Here is a 16,270-nt window from a genome sequence, read left to right as displayed (position 1 = left end):
CAAATGGCCCAGAGATCTTTCCCAGTGGAGCAGCAGGAACTGGACAAGACAGGGGCAGACCAGAAGCGGGAGGGAATGAGGTTGGAATGTGGAAGAAATGAAGGCAGGCCAGGGTGTCAGAAGCACAGGGAACACGATTGGGACTGGCAAGAAAAAAGCTGGAAGTGAGTTCGGGACCAGATGAGGAAGAGCTTGGATTTTATCCTTAGAATAATAGGGTAATAGGGTAAGGATTTTAAACCAGAATTGATATGATATGGTTTGCGTGTTTAAAGCTCTCTCTGGTTGCGTTGAGAACTGATTGGCAAAGCAGGAAGGAAGCAAAGCGACCTTTTGGAGGGCAGTGATCTGGGGAGAAGTGATGTGGCCAGACCAGGGTGAAGGCTGTGGGATCAGAGAGAAGTAGATGGACTCCAGAGATATTTAAGAAGTAGAACCTTGCAGAGGTTTCCAGAAGAGCTAAAGAAAAAAAACTTTATTGAATGTCTGCGACAACCCCGGGGATGGGGTGGGAGTCGGGGGCACCAGAAAGGCTTGGGAATATAAACAAACATATGAGTTCTCAACCACAGAAACCAATACACACAGTCACCTTTCCCCGCACAATCTCTCAGGGAGAATGAACCTAAGAGCAACTAAGATGCTCAAAGTTCTGGGCCATTTCCACCTCATTCAACGGTGTCAACTGGTTCTTTTGGAGCTGGGTATTTGAAATATGAAAATGTGTTTCCCACCGTCCTGCCATGAGTAAATGTTGGATTCTTGGGCTAGGAAGTGGTCAAACTGCAGGACTGGAACACTGCCCTGGTATCTTGGGAGCAGTGAGCCACCACCTGCAGTGGCCAGGGAGGAGGAGAGTGCAGGGGAGGAGGGGGAGGGGGAGAGTGCAGGGGAGGAGGGGGAAGGGGAGAGTGCAGGGGAGGAGGGGGAGGAGGGGGAGGAGAGTGCAGGGGAGGAAGGGGAGGGGGAGAGTGCAGGGGGGAGGGGGAGGAGAGTGCAGGGGAGGAGGGGGAGGGGTGGGGAGCGCCGTTTTCCCCACCCCTTGTGAAAACGGTGAAGTTGGTCTTTGCCTTCTGCCACCTCCCTCTGCCCCCCCCAAATCCTGGGAGCCTGCTGACTGCCTTCCCTCCCTCGCTATTTCCCTCTATCTCTGTCGGCCTCAGGAGCATTCCTGGCCAGTGACCCACTCCCTGAAATGACACCTCCTCCCTGCTGTACACACAGATGGGTCCAGGAGGAGAGCAATATCTGATCCAACTACCTCACACTGAGGAGTAAAAGAATTACTTTAGTTCTTTATCCCTCCTTGAGGAACTTGCCTTCTCAAAAGAGCTTTCTGGGTCATTTAAATGATCTCTGCCCTCCTACCCACTTCTCTGAAAGGGCCCTTTTTCCCCAGGGCTTTTGCAGACTCTACTTTTTGAGCTCATGGAGTCTCCTCAATTCAGCCTCTGGGTAGGGTAGTTCCATCAAAGGACAGGAGTGGGAGACTCTTCCAGGGGTGACATCAGAAGCATTTAATAACCAGTGCAGAATAAGCACCAACGACTTGCCAGCTGGAGGGCCCCACGGCCTTGGGTTGGCCGGGCATTAACCAGCATGGGGTCCTGGGAGAAAAGCCATGTGGTGGGAACACTCAGGGAAAGCAGGTTTGTCAGTGAGCACAGAAGTGTTTCTCCATTTTAACAACCATCTGGCAGCACTGGGCCGGCTGTGTGTCGCTTCTGGTCGGCCCCTGTCTTGTCCAGTTCCTGCTGCTCCATTGGGAAAGGTCTCTGGGCCATTTGTTCCCTCTGTTAGAGGGAAAGTGGCCTGGGCTGAAGCTGGGTAACGCCACGCATGGCCTTTGAGCAGAGCCAGCCGCGTGGAATCCCGGGTGAACAGGATCTCAGGCCCTCGACCCACTGTGTGACCTTGAAGGGCTGAGCCGCCTCTGACTGTCCTTCCTCTTGCCCCTCCTCGCAGTTATTTTCGTCCAGCCTGACAGCCCTTGGCGGTCCCAGCAGTCTGGGCCCTGTGAGTCGGATGCAAAACAGGCAGCACAAACGTCTGGTGCTGAATCCCAAGAGGATTCCTCTCAGGGCGCCATCACGTGGGAACATGGCCTCCGCACTGTGCATCCGACGGGACCACAGGCCGGGAGGACGGTGACCGTGTGGTAGGCAGGGAGCTGGGTTCTCTGTGGCTCAAGCCTGGCTCCTGTCTGGGGACGCCGTCCGAGGCCTGGTGGTGAGTACACCCTGTCACGGAGCCCAGAGACCTCCCAGCTGTGTGCAGGGAACTGCTGGTCAGCTGGAGGGTAGGTGTTGGCAGCTGGCAAGAGGGCAGGAACGGGCCCTGCTGGGCTCCCAGTCCCCAGCCTTGGCCGTGGTGGACAGCAGGTCTGTTCTGGGTTCATTGCAGTGGGCGGGAGACAGGTGGGCTGGGGCAGACGGGGTTCCCAGGAGACCTCTTTGTGGCCCCTGTGTGGTTACTGTCTCAGGAAGTGAGACAGACACTATGTTCTGACCCCTGGGGGCCTGGGAAGGCTATAGCCAGGCAGTCGCTGCTCTTGGCTGGGGTCTCATCTTTAGGGGAGCAGCGTGCCTTAGGTCATTGTGCCTTTTAGGTTAAAGCGTTGTTCCCCAACCTGAGATTAATGCCTACTGCCCATATGTCCTGGGGCAGGAGAGGGGTCTGGGTACAGCTCTTGGGGGGCTCTCCTGGGACTCATTTCTCCAGGGAAAAAATGAGACCAAGCTTCTGAGATCAGAACAGCCCCAGAAGAAGCTGGGACAAGCAGTGAGGAGGGGAGAGGGGCTAAAGGAGAAGGGGGCCTCTGCTGGGTGAAGGAAACACCTTCATATATGAACCAGTCCAGAAAGCAGAGCAGAAAAGGCAACGCCATTTTTAGAGCTCCTGGAAAAAGAACTCTCCTCATTCCTGGGGGCAAAGCCAGCTCAGAAAGCCCCCACTTCAGTGATTTCAGAGACCCAGGAGTGGCAGAGCACAGCTCCCGCTGGCCTCCCAGCTGCCCCCTGGGAAGACCCAGGAACAGCTACATAAGCAGGAGACCCCACAATGCCAGGAGGGGCGGGGGAAGATCGCAGGAGGGGTGCCATGTGGCTGCTCCTGGCAGCCCTGCCACTGGGGGGCAGGGGTGCGGCTGGCCTCTCCGGGGGGCGGGCCCTCCGGGTAGAAGATGCCCCTCGACTGGGCAGCAAATTCCTCCGGGCTGGCAGGAGGGTGCCAGTGGCTCTGCGCAAGGGAGTGGTTCTGAAGGCCGGGATGGGGTAAGCCAGAGAGGAGGTGCTGGGAATGATGGGGCCGGGCACTCTTCCTAGGATGGCGAGCTGGCTGCTCGGGGCAGATAGCCCTGGACAGCTATGGAAGAAGGACCAGGGCCAGGCAGGAAAGGCCAGGGGCCCAGCGGGCGTGGGTGAAGGTTCCATCTCGGCTGCATAGCTGTTGAGGTGGGAGAGAAGGCGAATCCGCACCGGGTCTGCACGGCTGCTGGGCCCTTCCAGGACCCCCAGGTACCTGACGACCTCGGTAAGGCACTCCCGAAAACCGATGCTCCGGAAGTCGACTGCCAGGGCTCGAGCATCAAAGAATCCTGCAAAGTGAGGCACGATGAGGGCATGCCAGGCAGGAGACAAGCACTGAGCCTGGGGTCAGAGTGTCTGAGTTCTGGACCTGCTTTCCCCACTCACCCCCTGGGTGACCTTGGGCATGTCACCTCACCTCTCTGAGCCCCAGTCTCACCATCTTAAAGTGGGAATAATCATCCCTACTGGGGTAGACCGGGTAGACTGTGCGGATCAAATGAGTTCACTAAACTATGAAGCATTATAAAATGTAAAGTGTTATTTTCATCACCATTCATGATTAACCCAAAGAAGGAAAGCTGCGGCCCAGATAACTTCATTTAAATAGACACTTGCCAGATGTGAAAGCGTCGTGCACATGGAGGTGGAGAACAACCCTGCCTGTTGATGGGGGCAGATGCTGGGAGGGGGCGGCAGCAGCCATCAGAGCTGGGAGACTCCTTGGAGAGGAGAGCATAGGGTAGCAATGAAGCATGAGGTCTTTGGGGGCCAGCTGCTTGACCATGGACTTAACTAGCGCCCTGACTATGGACAAGTCTCAATCTCTCCATGCCTTGATTTCCTTAGCTGTGAAATGGGTATATAACAGGCCTTGCCATGTACAGATGGGAGGGCGAAATGAAATGGTGCACAGAAATGCTTAACAAATGAAAAGTTAGCTATCATTTATATGACTGGTTTGGCCCCCATAAGCATTTGAGTTTGTTCCCCAGCCCAAAGGGCAGTCTAGAAAGCAGGACCCCACTCTGGTCCTCAGCTGCTGCCCTCAGGCCAGGGACCCTGTCTTTGGCTTGACTTCAGTGTGGGATGACCAGGGGGACTGCCTGCAGAAGTATTCACATTCTCACAGCTTCTCCACACCTGCCCGTCTCTCGACCACCTTCTGGGCAAAGACAGACCAGCCCCAGTGAGCACTGGCTTCATGATCATGGTAGCAAATATCGGGTCCCTGGTTCACGGCTGAGGTCCCCACAGAGGAACAGCTTGGCAGGAGATGATGTTTGGAGCCAGGCCTCCTAGGCGGCGAGACCTGGCTCTGCTGTCTACTTCGTTGTGCAACTTTGAGCAAATCCCATCACCTTTCTCTGTTCACTGTTCTTTTTTCACTAACATTTGCTGAGTTCTTCCTAAGCACTTAATTTGCATTAGCTAATTTAAACCTCATAAAAACCTATCATTATAACCATTATGGGGCAGTGGTTAAGAATCCTCCTGCCAACGCAGGGGACACGGGTTCGAGCCCTGGTCCAGGAAGATCCCACATGCCACAGAGCAACTAAGCCCGTGCACCACAACTACTGAGCCTGCGCTCTAGAGCCCACGAGCCACAACTACTGAGCCTGCGTGCCACAACTACTGAAGCCCACACGCCTAGAGCCCGTGCTCCACAATAAGAGAAGCCACTGCAATGAGAAGCCTGTGCACCGCAACAAAGAGCAGCCCTCGCTCTCCGCAACTAGAGAAAGCCCGTGCGCAGCAACGAAGACCCAACAAAGCCATAAATAAATAAATTTATATTAAAAAAAACTCTATCATTATTCCCATTTTAGAGATAAGGAAACTGAGGAATAACGAGCTTAAATCAGGGTTTCCCTGGTGGCGCAGTGGTTGAGAGTCCGCCTGCCAATGCAGGGGACACGGGTTCGTGCCCCAGTCCGGGAAGATCCCACATGCCGTGAAGCGGCTGGGACAACAGTGAGAGGCACGCGTACCGCAAAAAAAAAAAAAAAAAAAAAAAGAGCTTAAATCATTTGTCCAAGGTCCTAAAGCTAGTAAGTAGTAAACTCAGTGTTAAAATACAAAGCCAGTGCTCTAAGCCAATTCTCTGTCTTCCCATCAGCCCTTAGCCAGAAAACAGTGAGGATAACAACACCCACCCTCGAGGTTCTTGTGAGAATCAAATGAGATAACATTAGAGAAAGCATTTGGAAAACTATAAAATGCTGCCCAAATATTAGTCACTAGTTTTCTTTTAATTGGATAAATACAAATGTAGCTTGAAATTCCTCCCCCACTGGTTGATTAGAGACAGTTTCCACTGTTGGCTGTGCATTCCTTTGGCACAAGTTCTCCAAGTGACCACCTGCAGCAGGGTCATCGGGCGTGTTTGCTAAACTGGCAGATTCCTAAACTCCAATCCAGACTTACTGCCTCAGGATCTCTGGGCTGTGACCCACGACACTGTCTGCCCCTACATGACACTGCTGCCCGCCGAGGCTTGAGAGGCACCAGGCTGGGCTGCTTAACATGCAACCATCCCCTTGAGGGGGTAGCAAGTGAAGGCTTCAAGACTTAAGTCTTTGGAGCCAAGGTCAGTGGAGCTTTCAAGGTTTCCCAATTGTGAAATTACCAAAATACACAGAGCGGCTTCAGGCACAGAGAATTTCCATCTGTCCAGAAGTCTTTTAAAAGCCACAGTTCCGTGGCTTTTTTGTAGTGGACTAGCTCAAAATAACAGAATGTGTTAACATTCGCATCCTATTAAAATCCCACGACTGATCTTCAGCAGTGAGCGTGACATATCCCCCCAGCACTGCCAAGGACACAAGAGCTCAGAAGCCTAGACCAGTGCGTCGGCACACTAGCGAAGCGCTGTGGCTAAAAATCTCAGGCGTGTCCCTCCCACTGGGATCACAGTGAGAATAAGCTCATTCAGGCTGATGCTTAACGAGGCCCTGGGGGCAGGGGGATCAGTAATCTGCTGTAGAAGAGCCCCTCCAAGGTTCAAGGCTGGAAGGAGTGGAGTTGAGGAAAGGGCTAGGACACGTGGAGACAATAAAAGCGGAGAGGGCAATGCCAAAAGAAGAAAGACAGGCTTTGCGAACGCTCCACCTGGATCTGCTTCAGCCCCTCTGTGAACTGTGAGCTCCATGAGGGCAGGGACCACATCTACTTTGCTCACCAAAGTATCCCCAGGGCCCAGCCCCCAAATATTGGCTGCAGGAATGGTTCCAGGAAAGTAGAGCATCAGTACCTGTCCCGCCAGTGGCGTGGAGCATTTTCAAGTGATCTACCGTCATCTGCAGGACCTCGGCTTTCTCCAGCTTGGAGGAGCCCTGTGTGTACAGAAGACAGAAGAGTGGCGGCCTTCAGCTGACCTCTGTCGCCCACCTCCCCCACATGGCGTCATCAGCACTCACGACCTCAGTTTTCTCCTCCTCCCCCAACGTCACCACTGCCTGCGATCGGGCTTCTGCTTTAGCCAAGCCCACCAAGTCTAACCCATTCTCTTCAGTTCTCATTTTAGCCCACCTGTCCACCACATTGCCAACCATCCTTCCTGAAAGCCCTCCTCCCCTGCTTTCTTGCTCTAACTGTTTCTTAAAACAGTGGTGTTCCCAGTGGGTGACGGCTCACTTTTTTCTCGCTCTGTGCGCTCTCCTCGGAGGGTCCCCTCTACCTCCATGGCTTCAGGCACCATCACTAGAATGTCACTCCTGCATCCTCACCTGCCTCCTAGACCAGCTTTATTGGGAATCCAACTTCACACTCGCCACACACACCCAAGATTGGGCTCACTGTCTTATTCCAAAGCATCTGCTCTTCCTCCATTCTCTCTCTTGAGGAGTGTTTCCGAAGCCTCCAGCATCACCTGGTCTCCCAGGTGAAACCTGAGGGTCGGACTCTCCATGTGAGTCCCTTGAAGATAGGCACTAGGTCTAGTTCACGGCTGGACTTGTGAAGGTTTTAGTGAATGTCTGTGGAATGACTGACTTGTTCTCCCCAGCAGAAAGGAAGACACAGGACCTATGACCGTGCCTTGGCGCACACGGTGAGAATCTTTGAGGTTGTCTGATTGATTCAACTGTCTGACTCCCCATTGGAGTCCCTCCACCCCAGCATGTTCAATGACAGAGACTTCACTCCCCAAGCGGCCTGTTCTACTTTCAGATAGTTCTGGAAATGTCAGTAGTGCAGAGGGATAGGGCACTTTAGGATCACACAGTCTGTGTCCAGTTCCGCTCTGCTACTTACTAGCTGTGTGATCTGGTATAAGTTACTTCACCTCTCTGTGCTTCAGTTTCCTTACCTGTGCAATGTGCATAATAATCCCTACCCTTCAGGATCATTCTGAGCATTCAGTGCAACCGGATGATGGACATAAAGCCACAACCCCTGAGACACCTCAGTAAATATGAATTTCCATCCCCCTTATTCTTGGCCATCAACAGATATCAGTAAACGATATCACAGCACTTCAGGCAGTTGCCACCAATCGATAAGGGATGCCGTGAGAAGTGAACCTTATCTGCCACCCACAAAGCATTTCCTCTAGCACATTCAGCAATGTCACATACCTGCTTCTCAAAGGCAGTGGGGACCAAGCGCCGCAGTTCAGAAAGGCTGCTATTGATGCGGTCCCGGCGCCGTTTCTCTATGATCTAAAAAACAATGATGAAAGAAACAAACAAACAAAAATCAAGTAGGCACTTCTTCACAGTTTCCAACACACCTTGACGGGCACTGACTCATATCTTCCGTCACAATATTTCTGTCAGGGAGATAAATCCATTCTTACATTATGGAAGAGGAAAACGAGGCTCAGAGAGGGGCAGGATTTGCTTAAGGTCACACAGCAAGGAAGTGCAAGGCTGGGACTAGAACTCAGATCTCTTGCCTTGATCTAAGGGGTGGTATTCAAAACGTTTAACCACTGATACAGCAGGGCACCAACCAATTAGAACAGGAACACCAGCCACAGCACTGGAGCACATCCTGGAGGCCCCTCCTGGGCCAGGGAGACCCCTTGAGGTGCTGGGTCATGAGGTCTGAGGAGTCCCAGGCATTGCTCTCTCCAGCTGGGAAGGCCTTTCTTTCCCACAAGCTCACTCACATTTCACAATACTGGTAGTGGAATACTGATAGCAGGACAGAAATTACAGCACCCATTTTACCGATAAAGAGAACGGGGGCTGGGTGGACGTGGCTGCTTAAGGTCTTTTGGTTAGTGAGTGGCAGGGCTGGTCTCTGCCAGATTCCGGTCTCTGGACTCCCAAGGCAGAAGCACAGCTGCATCCTGGGGGAAAAGTAGGGCCAAGAGCAAGGACGGGCTCTTCCTTCTCCTGTCCCCCTTCCCTACCCCTCAGCACACTAAGAGGGAAGGAAAGTTCTGAGCTCAGACAGAAGCAGGGGAAGGCTGGAATAAATGATAATGGCTAATTGTGCGTCAGGTTCTGTTCTGGGTGCATTACATTAATTCACTTCAAAACAACCCTTTGAGGTAGGTACCATCATTATTTCAGTTACACAGATGAAAAAATGAGGCACACAGAGATTAAGTGGCTTGCACAAAGTCACCCAGCTAGCTACTGGCAAAGCTGGGACTTGAACCCAGGCAAGGTCGCTTCCCGGTGGTGTTTCTGACCAGGGTTCTCTGCGCCAGGCCCCTGGGAACTCAGGGCAAACATTTGTCCGACAGCTCTGCTGAGATACACACTCACCCCTCTGCGTTTCTTCCTGGCTTGCATTTGTGAAGGGCTGGGGGTGGACAGCGGCCGGGCCATCTGGCTGGAGAGGAAAAGAAAGGCTGATTTTTCAGAGGTCCATCTCCCTGGCCTGGGCTGACCTCGGAGGCCGGCTGTGGGCGGGCACAGACCCCTCCCAGGCGGCCGAGGTCTCCCAGGCCGGGAAGAGGCGCAGGGCAGGCGTGGGTGGGGACGCCTTCTCTCCCCTTCTCCCAGGGGGCTCATTTCTCCCCGGGCCAAGTCCTCCCCTGCACAGAGCTTCCTGCTCCAGAGTCGCCGGCGGCTGGGGCCATGGGTGGGGGGGGCTTGGCTCTCGCCCGGACCTGACCCGCTCGGCCTTGCCTCCTGCCCCTCGCCCCTCGCCCCTCGCCCTCGCTGCTGCCGCGGCCGTCGGGGGAACAGCAGCCCGGCCGCCCGGCTCCTGCAACCCGATCCCCCCGGGCGGGGCGGGCGAGGGCACGGGCGGCGGCGGCGGGGCCGGGCCTGCGGGTTAGGTTTCAGAGGGAGCCGCTGGGAACGAGCGTGGAAAGAACAGATGCCGCCGCTTCCCACGGGCCGGGCGCGCCGGTCGCCCGCCCTCCACCCGGCCTGCAGCTGCCGCCTCCTCCCACGCTGCGCGGCCCGGGCGAGGGGGAGGCGACATCTGGGTCACAGGGCCCTCTCGGACTCTCGGGACGTGGCCCCAGCCTCCCCAGAAGGCTCCAGCCCCGCATCGTGTCAGGCCTCCGGTCCCCGGGCTTGGCTGAAGGATGTATGTTTGCTGGCAACCCAGGAGTTCCCATCACCGGGAGGAGGCTCAGCCCTCTGGGGCTTTTCCTGCCCAGACCGACCAAATCCTCCTCAGCCCAACTGCTCGCCCTCTTAAAGGTTTCCCGCTTCAGAGGCTCTCTTGGAGTGAAGGAGATTCTCTGGGTTGCCCTTAGGATCATTCACTTGGCCAACATGCCAGAGGCCCCAGTCAGACCTAGGGCTGGACTGGATGCCCTCAGCCAGGCCCCAGCCCTCCAGAGCCCAGCTCCCAGCCCTCCAGAGCCCAGCTCCCACTGGAGACATCACAGCCACAAATAACTTTAGGCAAGGTGACTCCCCTGCTATTTCAGAACGCAAAATGCCACACATCTGAACAGGAACCCGAGAGCTTGCCTCCACCTCTCCTCTTCAGCCTAGGTTCCCATCTCAGCGAAGGCACCCATATCCCACTTCTGCAAGGTGGACACCCGAGGTTGATTCCTCCACTGTCCTCACCTACCCCATCAAAACCTGCCCATTCCATGTCTAAAATACATCTCACACCTGTCCCCCTTATCTCCACGGCCGATCTCGGGACCAAGCCTCCATCATCTTTCTAGACTGCAGGAGTCTATTACACCCACTACTTCCTACAAGCGGGCAGTGATCATCGAAATGCAAATCTGATCATGTCACTCTCTTACAGGGCCTTCCCAATGCTTTTAGGATCAAGGCTACCATCTTCCAGGTAGCCCAGCAGGCCCCTGTCACCTCCTAGACTCAATTCTCTTTTGCTCTGTGTGCTCCAGCCTGTGAATGCACTAACTCCTTCCTGTGGTGGCACATACTGTTCCCCTAGCACAGAACTCTCTGGTCCACTCCCTCTCCCCACCCCCAAGCCCCAGCCCCTTTGCCTAGTAACTTCTACCACCTTTCAGATCTCAACTCAAATGTCAACTTCCAGGGGAGCCTTTTCTGACATCACCCCTCCCACTTGATACCCCCTGCTTTACACTATCCTAGCATCCTGCATTCACAGCATTTGTGCCCATTTGTTGTTTTATATTTATATGATTATTTGATTAATGTCTATCTCTCCATCAAGTCTGTAAGTTCCATGGGCCATGAACCATATCTGTCTCATTCACAGCTGTACCCAGTACTCAGCAAGTGACAAGACAGAGCTCGTGGTTGAGCTCCTCCTCCTGCCCTCATCTTTGGCACCACCGGAGAACACAGAGGTGAGACCATAAAATCTATGTCTTGGGACTTCCCTGGCGGTACAGTGGTAAAGAATCCGCCTTCCAATGCAGGGGACGCGAGTTCAGTCCCTGGTCGGGGAACTAAGATCCCACATGCCTCGGGGCAACAAAGCCTGCGCCACAACTACTGAGCTTGTGCGCTTCAACGAGAGAGCCCACGCGCTGCAAACTACAGAGCCCACGCACCCTGGAGCCCGCACTACACAACTAGAGAGAGAAAAACCCGCATGCCACAGCTAAAGAGAAGCCCATGTGCTGCAATGAAAGAACCCGCAGGCCTCAACCAAGATCCCGCGTGCCTCAACTAAGACCTGACACAGTCAAATAAATAAACAAATACTAAAAAAAAAAAAAAAAACTATGTCTGAGGCCTTTGTGGAATGGGGGCATATGTGGCTCACCGGGAGGGTCCCAACCCACGTGACGACCCTCTTGGCATTAGAGGTTGGATCATTTTCATCAACTGCTTAAAGAGATAAGTTTGCATGGGAGACCAGATCAACATTTGTCAAACCTACTGCTATGTCCCTGGCTTCATCTAGCTACATCTGGAAAAGGATATGTCCATCCAAACATCTGGACAAGAATGTAAGAGGCCTATGAAAGCTCGTGGGAGGGATGGGTCAGCAAGCTAGATCCAGGGCTCAGGTGGCCAGATCCTGAGATCTGTAGGGCAGCTTGTTTACAAAGCTACACTATGGACAAGCCACAAGAGCCAAGGTCTACTAAGAAACACGGCCTTTGTCCCCGCAGCTTGGATAAGGTGTCTCCTGGGGTATTGGGTTACCACTGCTCACGTCACTGCCTCTCGGCCTGATCCTTCCTTAGGGACCATCTGTTGGAGGCTGACACACCCCTTTCAGAGCATGGCAGCTCAGCCACCCTTTTTCCACTCTCCTGGTTCTCTGCAGTGTTATCCCTCTCCCCCCACTCCCATATCCCACAGGCAAACCTCACTTCACAGCTTTCTCGGCATCACTACATATACTTCCCTCCTTTGAGGGGAAGCCCCATTTTACAGATGAGGATGCTGATTACTGGGGAGGTAAGGCAGCTTGCCCAGTCTACGCAGCTGCTGAGGAGCAAAGCCAGCATGGGAATCCACATCTTCTGGCTTCAAAATCAGCATTGTTTTCCCTTCTGATTCCTATTTCCTGTCTGTCTGAATAGCCCTCCAGTCCCCTTAGCCTTAAAGCTCCCAAGAGCTCAGCCAGAGCTAGCTCTTTTCCAGGCTGTGATCTGGCCCTGACATTGGGAGAGGGTGTGAGAGATTCTTGTCTGAGAGTCTGAAAATAAGACAGATTTTCATGGACCCAGAGAAGATATGTTGACCCCCAAGATCTGCTCCACGGGCCTCAAGGGGTCCCTAGCCAGAATTCTGGGGTGGTCTCTTGGGGGAGGGGCAGCTTTCCAGGTGGTCTGGCTGCTAGTCCTGACTACCCTCAGCGCTCACCCTCACTTCCTTTTTGGGAACTCCCCCGAGGAGCCCTTGCAGGTGACCCCACTCATTTTCCATCAACCAAAGACAGAATCACAGTGTCTCCGGTGAAGGGCTCTCAGAGAGCACTGAGCCTACTTGTAAAATGAGGAAACTCAGAGAGGGGAAGGCATCTGCTCCAGGCCACACAGCAAATTAGAGGAAATTCCAGAAGTGGAGCCAAGTGTACTGGCTTTTCATCCAATGCTCCCCATACAGTCATCGTCCCACCATGTACATTTCATAGCCAGTACTTTTTGTTCTAGAGAGCACTTCCATGTTCACTTGTCTCATTTATCATACAATGAGTTAAGTATATTATTGGGCCATTTCACACTTAGGAAAAATAATCACTTGATAGATGGAGAAACAGAGACACAAAGTCCAGTCTTCAGATGTCCAGGCTTTTCATTAGACCATGCTGCCTCACGGACACGGCACCCTCCAACTGAACGACGACCCCTCAGAGAGCAGCTTTCATTGGAAGTTGCCTTGTGCCAAAGCAGGGAGCTGTGTGCCTTAAGTTCATTACCTCATCAAAGCCTCACCCTGTGAGGTAAGGTATTAGCATCCCCATTTTGTAAAGGAGAAAATTAGAATTCAGAAAAGGGTAGTCAGTTGCCCAAGTTAATGGTGGTGAGACTTCAAAGGCCACCATGTGCCTTAAATGACCCACAGACCCTGACCCAGTGCCTGACGTGGCAGGTGCTCATAAAATTTTTGCAGGGGGAGGGGGGAGACAATATTCTCAGTTTGGACCCACATGTGTCAGGAGGCTGTGTTCAGATAGGAGCTCTGAGGGTGATTCCCATATATGGGGCAGGACACTGCCACCAGGTAGATGCCTACAGTGGCAATGGAACACAACCTGCTCTTTACTCTTACGGGGGGGGGGGTGGATTTGCACCCTGCCTCTGACCCTGGGGAGGCTGGCTGCTCCAGTCCCCTGGCCCTTGCCAATGTTCATCTGGCTTTCTTTGTCCATGAAGCTCTTCTTCTCTGAGAGTTCCCTGAGGGCAGAGGCTGAGCAGGATACATCTGGGCCCCCCACGCCCAGCCCAGGGTCTGGGCCACAGCAGGCATCGTTCAGCGCTCCCTGAATTGAAGCATTGATGTCTGCTGGGGGGAGGGCCCTTTGGTGAGTGCTACAAAGAGGGGTCTATAAGTCGGCCTCTGCCAGATGTCCAACTGCTTCTCTCCTCTGGGGGGGTCTGCTCGCCTAAGAATCTAGACAGTCTAAAAAAATGGGCTCTAGTTGAAAGGACAAAATGTACAGGAAAAAAACTGCCTACTGATCCTTTATGCCATAGTCCAAATGCCACAGTCCAAATGCCACCACCTTCAGGAAGCTCTCCCTGCACTTTTGGCTGTGAGTGACCTCTCCCTGCTCAGGTGCCCTCACAGCCCACAGTCTGTCTCTCCTTCCATCTTCCATCCTGTCCATGGACTTTGTGTGACCTGGTAGGTCACTGACCAGGCTGCAAATTCTTGGAGTACAGAAGGCAGCTCCAATCAGCCTAGCTCTCTGACACCAATTTCATGCCTCTGATTCATGAAGACCCAATGACACTGAGCTTGAGACACCTCCCCGCCAACCCCCCACCCCATGGTGCTGGGCCCTTCCCCTGCTCCTAGCAGGCACAGACTCAGAGAATTGATTCTCTAAAGAGCAGTTTCTGCTAAACAATTTTAAAAGGCTATTAAGTTGCATAGGGAATGCTATTATATACCCCAAAACCTCATGGACAGGAAATTACCTCCTATTATAAGCTAGAAAGAATTGGAAGCTGGTGGCACTTTACTGGGACTTGTGACTGAGGCAGGATCCCCTGGTCTCAGAAAACTGGGTATCACTGAAAGTATGAAATACCCTCAAAAACATCCCTAAAAATGAACTGAATCCCCCTTTCAAATCTATTCTAGAGAGTCAGGTTTGGATGAGCCAGGAGGGACCAGATAGGCTTCCTTTTCCCACTCCCTGTTCTCCTTTATTTTACTGATGAGGAAACAGGCTCACAAAGGGAAAGCAATGCCCCAAGGTCACACGATAACTTGGTGGCAGATTTGGGGCTGGGACCCAAGTCTGCAGACCCAGTCAGTCCCTGCTGCTCTTTCAGGGTTCTGAGTATCACATATTGGGTGCTTGATACTACTTAAGCATTTGCTACGTGCTGGGCTCTGTGTGAAGCACTTGACATAGGTTATCTCATCTGATTTTCCTAATTATCCTATGAGGTCAGTTCTATTATTTATACCCATTTTGCAGATGAAGAAACTGAAGCTTAGATTGTTCACAGAACTGGGACGTAACAGAACTTATACAAGTTCAGTTTGTTCTACAGGTTTTAAGCAGGGTCAGAAAACGTACCAAGAGTTGAAAGATATTGACAGCAGACTGGTGCAGTAGGAAGAGCACTGGAATCAGAGTCTAGGCCCTTGCAAGGACCATGGGCAAGTCAGCGATTATTTTCTTCAATATTAAAAACTTAATTCCAAAGATTTTCTTCCCCTGGAAGTTTTGTGTCTGTGTGTGTGTGTGTGTGTGTGTGCGTGTGTGTGTGTGTACTATATGAAAAGTGCACCCCAGCTAGGGTAAAATTAAGAAAGTATGGTTACTCTGCATAGTCACTGCAGAGTAGTGACTACTCTACTTCAGGACCAGGGGGTGTGATACCAACAGTCCATGAGGGTTTCCTAAGATCTTCAGGGAAAAGCCCTCCCTGGTAGCGCAGTGGTTAAGAATCCACCTGCGAACTCAGGGGACAGGGGTTCGAGCCCCGGTCCAGGAAGATCTCACATGCTGCGGAGCAACTAAGCCCGTTCGCCACAACTACTGAGCCCACGTGTCACAACTACTGAAGCCCGCGCGCCTAGAAACCCATGCTCCATAACAAAGAGAAGCCACCTCAATGAGAAGCCCGCGCACAGCAACGAAGAGTAGCCCCTGCGCAGCAACAAAGACCCAACGCAGCCAAAAATAAATTAAATAAAAATAAATTAAAAAAAAAAAAAGTCCTCGCCAGTAGCTTCACTTGGACCTCAGACCCCGAGCTGAACTCTCCCTCCGTCCCAGCATCTCGAGCCCTAAACGGCCGAGAGCGCACAGGATCCCGGGCACTCGTGCGCGTAACGGTGGCGCCACACCTGCGTCTTCCCCGGTCTCTCCAGCTCTCCAGGACTGGCCCCGGGACTGGCCCCGCGCTCGCCGGCCCGTCGGCTTGCTCCCCAGTCTGCTCGCCCCGGCGCGCCCCGTGCCCCCAGCCCGCCTTACCTCAGCTCGCCCTCGTGGCCCACGTCGATGGGTCCGTCGGACTCGCTGTCGGAGCCGCTCGGCTCCCGGGGCCGCTTCATCGTGAGCGCGGGCTACGTGGGTCTCCGCCCGGCGGCGCAGGCGGCGAGCCGGGAAGTCGGGCCCCGCCCCGGCCCCGCCCCGGGGGCGCAGCCACCGCCCTTTCCCAGGGCCCTTTCCTGCGTCGCAGCCCCGGGCGCCCCCTCGCCCCCTCCGTGACGCGCTGCCCGAGCCGTGGGAAGGTCCCGGGCGGTCACCGCCCCGCCGACGGCTGGGAGGTCCAGCTCCGCTCCCTCGGCCGCCGCGCGCTGGGTGGCCTTGGGCAGGTGCCCTTGGAGGCCCCCGGGGAAGCCAAGGGGTCCCCGTCTGCCCCTGGTTCGCCCCCGGGGCGCTGTCAGCCTGTGGAGGCGCCGCTCCGCTATGCCCCAGCCTCTTTAGAGGTCCCCTCGCCGGCTCCAGCC

At 53.9% G+C, this 16,270-nt stretch overlaps 1 protein-coding gene across 2 annotated transcripts; it reads right to left on the bottom strand.

Annotated features, from left to right (window-relative positions):
* Window positions 1-264: 264 nt before the first annotated feature.
* On the bottom strand, window positions 265-15,903 carry HEYL (hes related family bHLH transcription factor with YRPW motif like). Of its 2 annotated transcripts, XM_081226640.1 has the most exons (5): window positions 15,792-15,903; window positions 9,029-9,095; window positions 7,886-7,969; window positions 6,562-6,643; window positions 265-3,595 (listed from the first exon to the last, which is right to left on the bottom strand). In XM_081226640.1, the coding sequence occupies exons 1-5, from the start codon at window positions 15,869-15,871 to the stop codon at window positions 2,940-2,942; spliced, it is 969 nt and encodes a 322-aa protein (XP_081082766.1). In that variant the 5' UTR covers window positions 15,872-15,903; the 3' UTR covers window positions 265-2,939. The 2 variants fall into 2 exon arrangements, with proteins under 2 accessions (XP_081082766.1, XP_081082765.1); XM_081226639.1 differs by lacking the exon at window positions 15,792-15,903 and having other exon boundaries at window positions 9,029-9,387.
* Between the last annotated feature and the right edge of the window lie 367 nt (window positions 15,904-16,270).

Source organism: Mesoplodon bidens (assembly GCF_964165515.1).
Source record: "Mesoplodon bidens genome assembly, chromosome: 2".
NCBI classification, from domain to species: domain Eukaryota; kingdom Metazoa; phylum Chordata; class Mammalia; order Artiodactyla; family Ziphiidae; genus Mesoplodon; species Mesoplodon bidens.
This window is presented reverse-complemented; position numbering and strand designations above follow the sequence as displayed.